The sequence below is a fragment of the Pleurodeles waltl genome, chromosome 8 (genome assembly GCF_031143425.1).
Source record: "Pleurodeles waltl isolate 20211129_DDA chromosome 8, aPleWal1.hap1.20221129, whole genome shotgun sequence".
Taxonomy (NCBI): Eukaryota; Metazoa; Chordata; class Amphibia; order Caudata; family Salamandridae; genus Pleurodeles; species Pleurodeles waltl.
Window position 1 is genome coordinate 1,403,869,680 of NC_090447.1, and position 10,266 is coordinate 1,403,879,945.

A 10,266-nucleotide genomic window follows, 5' to 3' on the forward strand; every position below is an offset into this window, starting at 1 on the left:
ATGGTCAACATGTGTCGCGTACGATGGTCTATACAGATCCTATGACGCTTCTTCAGGACCAACAAGTAAACAGGACTTCTCCTGACTCATAATCAGTTAAGGGGACTTAAATAATTTTTAAATCAAATACAACACTGCTTTGTGTATGCATAAGTAACAGTCACTTACATTTGAGTAAACTGTCAGTCAAAAATAAGGAACCAAAAAAGGTCACCCATCCCTAGTCATAGGAGGTGCCCCTTGGGAAGTAGCAGTAAATTTATGGGAGCGCGCGCCAGTGGGCACCCTGGACAGTTGATTGGGGCCCCTAAACAGGGTTTAGACCCAGCCCCCAGTAAAACATCCATGAGCACTTTGTTAAATCTGGGCAGGGGCTCCGCACTGGTGTGACCCGGCTGAGTCACCTCACTTGGAACATTGGTCTTAACTACCACCGATGGCAGCTTCTACAGATTCCACCACCTCCTCTTCCGTCAAGTGGCAGGGAACCTGGGGATCCTCACCTACCACCCCACCCTGAGAGTCTGGTGGTGCAGGCCTCTGCTCCCAAGGTTTACCTAAGTGCATTCCCTACCACTCCCCTGGACAAGTCGTCCAAGAGGTTGGAGACGTTTGGGAAGAGGATCTTCTCCACCAGTATGGCCTTTTGGTCCAAGAACACAGCATGGCTTTTTGCCCGCTACTCCCATGTCTTGTGGGATTTGGTGACAAACGTTACCTGCAGTTCGCTGTGTCCCCTGCCGCCCCCAGACAAACTTCCTACATTCATTGGGGTTCACTATCAATATGCTGAAGTGACACCTAACCCCTTCTCAAACGCTCCCTTTCATTGGAGCTATTCTGGATATGGTGCCTTTCCAGACCTACCCTCCGGCGTGGAAAGTCCAGTACATTTGGGCTGGGATTCCGATGTTTCAGCCTTGGTCCTGGATGTCAGTGAGATAGACTCAGATGCTCCTGGGATTGATGGCCTCCTTCTAGTGAAGCACACCAAATGGCACATGCGGGCTCTGCAGTGGAAATCTATAGTCCCAGTGGACACAACACCAAGGGAATCTTCAACAGGGTCCAGATTTCTTTGCAGACAGCAAAAGATCTGAAGTGGTGTTTGCTGAATTGCAATTTAGTCAGCAGAAGACCCCTCTCCCTTCCCCACCCAGAGTGGGCAGTGGTGACAGATGCATTGTTTCTGGGATGGGGGTGACCACCTAGGATAGGTGGAGATCAGGTCTCTGGTATCCAGTGGAGACCATTCTCCACATCAACCTGTTGGAGCTGCAGGAAATGTGTTTGTGCATGAAAGCCTCCATGCCATCCATCAAAGAGGCTGGTTCAGATGTTCATGGACACCACCACCGCTATGTGGTATTGCAACAAGCAGGGAGGGGTTGTGGACCTGTGCCAAGAGGCCCTGCACCTCTGGACATGGCTAGAACGCCAGGACATCTTTCTAGTTGTACAAGACACGACGGGATCTCTGAATGCCAGGACGGATTAACTCAGCCATTGACACTTTCAACCATTAACGGCACCTACATCTGGATATGGTGCCAAGTCTCTTCCAAGAAAGGAGAACCATGGCTCATTCTATTTGCAATTGATAAGAATGCGCTGTGTCAGCAGTTCTGTGCATCGGAGTTTCCCAGTGGCACTTTCTCGGAGATGCATCCTGCTTGGAGTGGAACTCTGGACTCCTGTACACCTCCTCGTACTATGCATTAAAATCTGCTACGCACTGGATCGAATACAGCCTCCAGAAGGATTGAGGGATCACTCCACTAAAGCCAAGGCTGCTTTTACTGCATTGGCATTTAGGTTGCCTGTCCTGGACATATGCTAGGTGGCTACATGGACGTTGACTCAATCAAACATCAGATTCCTTATAGGCCCTCCCTGCCCTGCAAACCAGGCCCTTTCTCCTAGAAGGTCCTACTTAGATTCGGCACACTAGTCCCAACCATTCGGATGTGGCGCCAAGTTTGTGGGCATGGAATATGTCACAAAAGAAAATGATGTCAGCGAAGCTGGAGCGGGGTACCTATATAAAGCACAGTACATGTCACATCGGGCACAGATGAAGTTTGTGCAGAGCAATCTGTGCCACCTACGGGCATGCAGAGGTATTGGTCAAGATTTTCTGGATCCAGTCCGACACCTGGGGAACATTCTAAAGGGGAGGAATCTGCGGTTAGAAAGAGTCTTTCCCTGAAAATGTGCTACTTGCCTTCATTAACTTTTTCTTCAGGGAACAGCTATACAGCAGGATATGCAACAGTCACATTTTTGTACTTGTACATTATTACACAGATTAACCAAATTATTAACTAGAAGTTGCATCATAAGCAGGGCTCAGTGTTTCATAACAGACTTCAGGATTCACCCAAAAAATGCTTCAGCACATCCACTCAATGGTCACGTTTGTTTAAAAATTAGTGAGCGTGACAGATCTAGCACTGTACATTTCTTTCAGTTCTGAACGGCAGATCTAAATTATTTTTTAATGCATTTTCATTTTATCAGGTTAGGAACACTCACTCTTACTTTTTCTACAACTGAATTTCTTTGTCTGCGATTAGCAGGTACCTTCATTTGATGCCCAATTATTTTTAAAGCCTGCCATGTCCACTTCCTTAACAGTACGACAACCTTTCCTGCTTTGGTAAAGATTCCTATAGCAGGCAAAAAACCACGAGAGCCCACTTCGGCAATATCCGAGATGGTGGAAAGTTTTGTCACCAGAGTATAGGTCTCAAAGTCCAACCCACTTTTGGGTTACCAAGGAAGAAACAGTGCAGCAGTAAGTAAGCATCAGATCAAAATTAGAAGACATGCTTTTAAAAAGTTATGACAAAACGCAAAGGCACTTTTACAGAACTACTTTGGGTTAGCAGCCTCCTAGACTGCCATCTTACCAACGAAACTCTATACAAGTAATAAATGTAATAAAATAGTGGTGACCACAGAGACTTAGCAGCATTGGCAACTATATCAGTTGTGCAGTTTCCAGTGGAAGGTTTAACAAAGACCCATACAAACTGTTTTGTTCGGCATTACTGACGCAATGGTTTGTATAAATTTTATCCTCAAACATAAAAGGCCGGGTAAGTTAGTTCTCATATCACCCTGTGACCTTCTGGGTGTATGCAGATTTTTAAAGCTTGAGTTCAACTTAATAACCTCTAATTCCTGCTCACAACAACACAACAAAAAGATGGCTTCAAGTTTCGCAGTGTGTGGTAAAGAATGTATATCCACAGAACAAAACAGCAGCTTTAGGTCTCTATTAGCCATAAGTGCCAAAGGCAGTTTCGTGTCAATGGCCAGCCAATAGTTATCTTCTGTGATGGTTGCCTTAAACAGCACCAGTTACTGATACGTTTGGTTAGCGCATCACTGGGACAGACCACAGGAACTGAATGTTATGTTGATATGTTATATAGTATATATGTGATATAGTTTATTAGCGCTAGTGTTGTATTAGCGCGTGGTTAGGTATTTAGAATTGTTTTCGTTCGTGTGTAGTTGCGTGTGGGGATTCGAATTCTAGGTGGTTGGAGATCGGGAGGTGAGAAGGCAGAGAGAGACCTGCGAGAGACACACGCTTTTACCATGATCGCTTGTTAAGCCTTATTGTTTTTACAACTTGTAATAAAGAAGATTTTAACTTGAAGTCTCCGACTTAACAATTCTGGCGACGAGCTTAATTGTGGAACCTACGGTGGAAACGGAGTGCGAAGTGCCGGAAAGAGTTATTACTTTCGGTTTGGAAAACAAGGAGAAATCTTACACGACGATGGAATTTAGAAATATAAAACTGTAAGGCTTGACAAGACTAGTGATTTATTGAGGATCGTTTTGCAGGAAATAAACAGAAAGTATTGAAGGAACTTGCCGTTACAGAGATGGGCGATATTCAAGCTGTGCTCTCCGTTCCATTCCTCGAGAGTCTGATTTAGAGAAGTGATCGGACGTATTCACGTACATTAGAGGAGTGGACCTTGGCAAAACTTGTTTTTTTTGGAAAGGCATATCAGCTGGGAATTGGAACGTTATTTTGTGTGTTATTCACACGGAATAGGACAGAGGAATAGCGTGAGTGACATTTGAGGCGTAAAAGAAACAGCGTGCGTGTCATTGGATATGTACAGAGGAACAGTACAGTAATTTACAGGCAATTCACAGATGAATTCTGGATAAAAGGACATATTCATTTGAAATGTGTATTTTCACTGATTGAATTCTTTTGCAACAGTTTTTGGAAACTAAGTGGAAGGAAGTTCATTATCTGGACAATTACATATGGTACAGCACAATTTTCTTAGAATAATTAATTTAAACATATATTTTGCATTACAAAATTTTTAATGGCCACACAACAATTTTCGCTTCAGCCCCCACAAGCATTCTGGCCAGCAGGGGGAAGTCCATGTATGAAATGGACAGAATGGAAATCGTACTTTATAAATTTCTTGGAGACTATTGATGAGGAAGGAAAAATGAGTCCGGAGAGGAAAAAAAAGATTTTCTTGCATTCTGTGGGACCAGAAGGACTAAAAGTATTTGAGTCTATGACGAAAACGAACAGCAACGAGGACACAAATGTATTTGAAAATGTTTTGAAAGAATTTGATAATTATTTCACACCTAAAGTGTGTATAGGGATTTTAAGATATAAATTTTTTCAAAGAAAACAAGAGCATGGTGAGACTGTGGATGAGTATGTAGCTGCGCTTAGAGTTTTGGCAAATGATTGTAAATTCGATCATTCGCAAAACCAGTTAATTAGAGACCAAGTAGTAATGCATATCCGTGACCCTGCGATTCAAGAAAGATTGTGGATAAATGGAGATACTGAGTTGGATGATATTTTAGCGATTGTTAGAAAAGCTGAGTTATCTAGTCGAAGTGCGAAAGCAGTTAAAACAGAGCATTGTGATATTAATGAAGATACAGTAAACAAAGTAAAGTATAAAGGAATGGGCAGAACAAAGAATGAAAGTGAAAAGAATCAACAAGCAAATAAGTATAATGGTCAAAGGTGTTACCGTTGTGATAGCACTTCACATTTAGCTTCACACAAATATTGTCCTGCATTGAAGCAGAAGTGTGCGGCGTGTGGAGTTATAGGGCATTTTGCTAGGGTGTGTAAAAAGAAAAAGAAGAATGATAATGTGAAGTACGTAGATGGACTGAGTGACAATTCAAGTGAGGATGAGAGTAGGGTAAATAAAATTAAGCAGGACAGCAAGAGTATAAGTAAAGATCAAATGTTTGTATTTAATGTTCAGGAAGAGTCTGTCAGTAACAAGAAGAAACCAGTATGTTTAATGCACATAGGAGGGGTTGAGATTCAGGTTTATGTTGATTCAGGTTCGCCTTTTACCATCATTAATGAGGGAGTGTGGAAATCGAAGTTTATAGGAAAAATAGGTAGCAATTTACAAAAAGCAGATGTTAGTCCAGAAGGATTTTCTGGAGAGAAAATAGAGTTATTGGGTTTCAGAGAACTTACATTTGTTTTTAAAAACAGAAAATCTGTGGGAAAGTTATATGTAGCAAAGAAGGGACCTTCAGTTTTAGGTTGGAAAGATCAGGGTGATTTGCATATCACTCTTGATCCGAATAGTCCTGAACCAGTTATGGTTGTGGACGAGGGAGAATGCATTGCAAATGAAATGTTTAAGAATTTTCCTAAAGTTTTTAGTGGAAAAATTGGTGTTTTGGATGATTTTGAACATAGTATTGTTCTTAAAACTAATGCTAGTCCAAAGATACATAAGGTAAGGAACATTCCCATTTTAGTTAGGAGTGAAGTGGAGAGAGAATTGGATAAATTGGTAGAAGCCGAGATCATCGAACCAATTGAGTCTTCAGAATGGATTTCTCCTATAGTAGTTGCTAAACGTGCGAATGGAAAGATTCGGTTATGCATAGATTTGCGCCATCTAAACAAAAATATTGTAGTAGATAAATTTCCTCTGCCAAAAATTTCAGAGATATTAACGTTAATCAAAGGAGCAAGATGGTTTTCCACTATAGATTTATCTGCTGCATATCACCAAATCAAATTAAGCGAAACCAGTAAGAAATATACTGCTTTTATTACTCCTGTGGGATGTTTTCAATATAAAAGATTACCGTTCGGTTTAGCTTCAGCAGCTGCTATATTCCAGAGGTTAATGCATCAGTTATTTGGGAGACATACTAATGTGAGATGTTTTCAAGATGATATTTTACTATTTGGCAAGGATAGGAAGGAACATGACGCAGTTTTGAGGGAGGTTTTAAGTATTTTGGAAAAAAAAGGTTTAACTGTGGAACATTCGAAGTGTAAGTTTGGGGTACAATCTGTAACTTATCTAGGACATGTGTTATGTGGGGACGGTGTAACCATGAAACCTAAGCTGGTGGATGCCATTATGGATTCACCACATCCTACGTGCAAAGAGGATATTAAGTCATTTTTAGGAATGGTTGAGTTCTATGCAAAATTTGTGAAGGGATTTTCTAGCATGGTATACAATATCAGACAATTGCTGAAAAACCATGTAAAATTTGGTTGGTCTAGAGATTGTGAAATGGAGTTTAATAATGTAAAGAGAGCAATTGCACAGGCCCCTATTTTGAGTAGCTTTGATCCTGAACGTACGAATGTAGTAACTGTAGATGCCAGCAATAAAGGTTTAGGTGGTGTGTTAACACAAATCGATACTTCTGGAAAGGAAGTTATAATTGCTTTTGCATCTCGTGCGTTATCACCGAATGAAGAAAAGTTTTCGGTGATAGAGAAGGAGACACTTGCATGTATTTGGGCACTGGAGCATTATAGACAGTTTGTGTGGGGAAAGGAATGTATATTACGTACAGATCATAAGCCATTAGTGAAATTGTTGACCACTGAAGGAATGTGTAAAGCAACAGCGAGGATTGCTAGAATGTCTATGCGTTTGCAAGATTTTATTTATGTAATTGAATATGTTCCTGGGAAAAGTAATGTGCTGGCAGATTACTTGTCTAGAATGCCTACTGAGATTGTAGAATGTGATATTGGTGAAGGAGAAGAGTTACAAGTGGCATTAATTCATGATGACGATGGCATAAGTATAAAGGAGGAAGTGTGGAAGGAGGAATATTCTAAGGATAAGGATTTACAATCAGTGTCGGAATGTGTAATGAAAGGTTGGCCCAACAAGTCTAAAATGTCCAATATACTTAAACAGTTTTGGGAGGTGAGATGTGAACTTTCATTGGTTCATGGAACTATTTTTAGAGGTGATAGAGCTATACCACCTAAGACACTTAGAAATACAATTTTAAAATTATGTCATGAAACTCACTGTGGCATAGTTAAAACAAAACAGAGGGTGAAGAGATGGTATTGGTGGCCTGGAATTGATGTTCAAGCTGAAAGGGTGGTAAGGGAATGTGTCATTTGTGCCAATTCAGATAAGACTTTAAATACTTTAAAACCAAATATGTGTGAACCTATTATTCCGAGTAAGCCGTGGCACACTATTGCTATAGACATCATGGGTCCCATTGGGAATCCTGGAAGGTATATTATTGCCATGATTGATATTTTTTCAAGGTGGCCAGTTGTGAAAATTGTGGACAAGGTGGACTCTTTGGAGGTTTTAACATTTATGGACAATACCTTTGTGGAGGAGGGTTTACCTGTACAGATTATTAGTGACAATGGAGTGCAATTTACGTCCACTTTGACAAAAGAATATTTTGAAAGGATAGGAATTAAGCATAGAACTACATCTTTATACAATCCTAGTGGCAATGGAATGATCGAAAGGTTTAATAGGGTTATGAAGAATGCTATTCAGATTGCGTGTAGGAATGGGGACGATTGGTCGGTACAAATTTATAAAACGTTGTGGTCTTATAGGACATGTTATCATGAAGCCTTGGGTTTATCTCCTTTTGAATTAATGAGAGGAAGGGTACCAAGGACTAAGTGCAACCCAGAGTGGTTGTTGGAAGTCGATGAATGTAGGGTGCCTTTTGGAAGTGTGAGAGATCAAATTATGAGGAAACATATGGCTTATAAACAGACTTTTGACAAGAGTAGAGGTTCAAAAAGAGAGGTGGAAATTTGTGAAGGGAATTGGGTTAAGGTGAAGAAACCGTGGAGAGTAAGGAAGGGTGAGAGTCAATATTCAGAACCTATTCAAGTAAGCAAAGTTTTGCGTAATGCAGTCCTTCTGAGTGATGGCAAGGTATGGAACCTTAAAAGGATTGCTGTGTTTAAGGGTCAGCCAACGAATAGAATGAATGTAAGTGATTCTCTAGATGAGATTGGGGTAGATAAAAATAATAAAATGAATGTCAATTTGGGAAAAGAGATGTGTTTGAGTGACAATGTTGAGAAAGATATGTATAGAAGGAATTCGGAGCAAGTTTTGGAAGAAGGAGCTCCGGAAGGTGATTCGGATTGTATTACTAGTGACGTGGAGGAGTGTGCTAAATCTATGGAAATAGGCAGTACTTCCAATGATAGTAACAATGAAGAAACAACAAGTAATGGTAAAAGGATTGTTTCTAAACCGAAATGGTTAAATGATTATATTGTGTAATAATATAATTATGTTCTTTTTACTGTGTGTACTTTTGTTTTTTTTGTTTAAAGGAAGGAGATGTGTTATGTTGATATGTTATATAGTATATATGTGATATAGTTTATTAGCGCTAGTGTTGTATTAGCGCGTGGTTAGGTATTTAGAATTGTTTTCGTTCGTGTGTAGTTGCGTGTGGGGATTCGAATTCTAGGTGGTTGGAGATCGGGAGGTGAGAAGGCAGAGAGAGACCTGCGAGAGACACGCGCTTTTACCATGATCGCTTGTTAAGCCTTATTGTTTTTACAACTTGTAATAAAGAAGATTTTAACTTGAAGTCTCCGACTTAACACTGAAGTTCACAAAACTGGCTTAGTTGTGCAGGATGCGAGTCCTGTGGAAGTAGTAAGTCTACAATCCTCTACTTACTGGAAACCACGTACTGATTGTAACACTTGACAATCTCAGGGTAGCGAAGCAGAGCAGACCAATGTTCATTGTGGGGAGGAGGTATGGGCTAGCAATCCCAATTCGCTGGCACACAACACCACCACTTAATAAAGGATTGTCCAGTCAATGCTTTTTCTTTCAAAAAGAAAAAACTGATTAATTACAATATGAACATTAGGTAGATTGAAATACATTTGGTGACACTTATGTTTCACCCCAGCTGGATCCTGAACCCCATAATCATGTTGTGCCCACCTATAAAAGATACAATATCAGGGGTGTCATTTTTAAATAATGCAATCCTGTTTTTTGGCGAAGGGAATCACCAAATATAAGGCAGGTCTATTGGCTTAATCAAGGGTTCGAATTCAGATAAGTGAAAAGTTAAAAGGACTAGGCAGTCAGTCTGAAAGTTGCACTGAGTTCGAGATCTGAAGCTGCTCACCTGCTGCCCCAAATTCTTGCAGGCTGTTGCTGCAGTCATTCGGTCCCATCCATGCAGCTCTGACTTCAATTCCCGGGGGGGTGTCCGAAGCCCCTCGCAGCGCTGCACTCCGCACTCCCATGCCGGCAAAGTCCCACACTCCCCTTGGCTAGTCAGCGCCCTTCTCTTGCCCGGGCTGCACACTGTGTTTTCAAGGTTGGCAAAGGGGTTCCTACGCTTAAGACCCCCGGGGGCGCCTGGAGAGCGTGCTGGGCCCGGACTGAAGGGCCGCACGCCGGGGATCTGCGGGGCATCGCCACTAGTCTGCGCACGCCGGCTCCTTCGCCTCAGCCGCAAGATCTCTGCAGGCTTCTTGAAACTGGGGGAATAGCCGGGCAGCAGGTCAGCCATGGCATCTGTGGCGGGAAACTGATTGTTTTGAAACAACGCGCATGCGCCGATGTCTTTCACGTATGGAACGCTAGAACCAACCAGAGATAAGTATTCGCGCGAAACAGGCTACTCTGATTTCGTGTGAACACAGAAGAAGGACGAGTATCAATTGATTGTTCTCGCTGATCTTCCGTAAGTAAAATGTCGCAGCCATGTTGGAAATGCAACCTTTCCTTATTGAGGGCTTTGAGCAAAAACGAGAAAACAAAGCTAACGAGGTTATGTCTTGTCATTAATCTGGAAGAAAACTTGCTAACACTCAACAAGTTTATCGACCGTAACAGCAATATAAAATAGATCCATTCTATTAAGAAGTTAGTGTTGGGACTTGGCCTTCCCGCGCCTCCACGCGACTGGACAAAGGGAATTTGGAAT

General features: G+C 41.5%; 1 protein-coding gene across 1 annotated transcript in view; it reads right to left on the reverse strand.

Moving 5' to 3' along the window:
* The window catches only part of DONSON (DNA replication fork stabilization factor DONSON), an 82,806-nt gene extending 72,893 nt beyond the window's left edge, over nt 1–9,913 (reverse strand). The window contains exon 1 of the mRNA XM_069203544.1: nt 9,460–9,913. Within this exon, the coding sequence (XP_069059645.1) occupies nt 9,460–9,849 (390 nt within the window). The 5' untranslated portion in view covers nt 9,850–9,913. The remainder of the gene's footprint in view (nt 1–9,459) is intronic.
* Nucleotides 9,914–10,266: the final 353 nt, after the last annotated feature.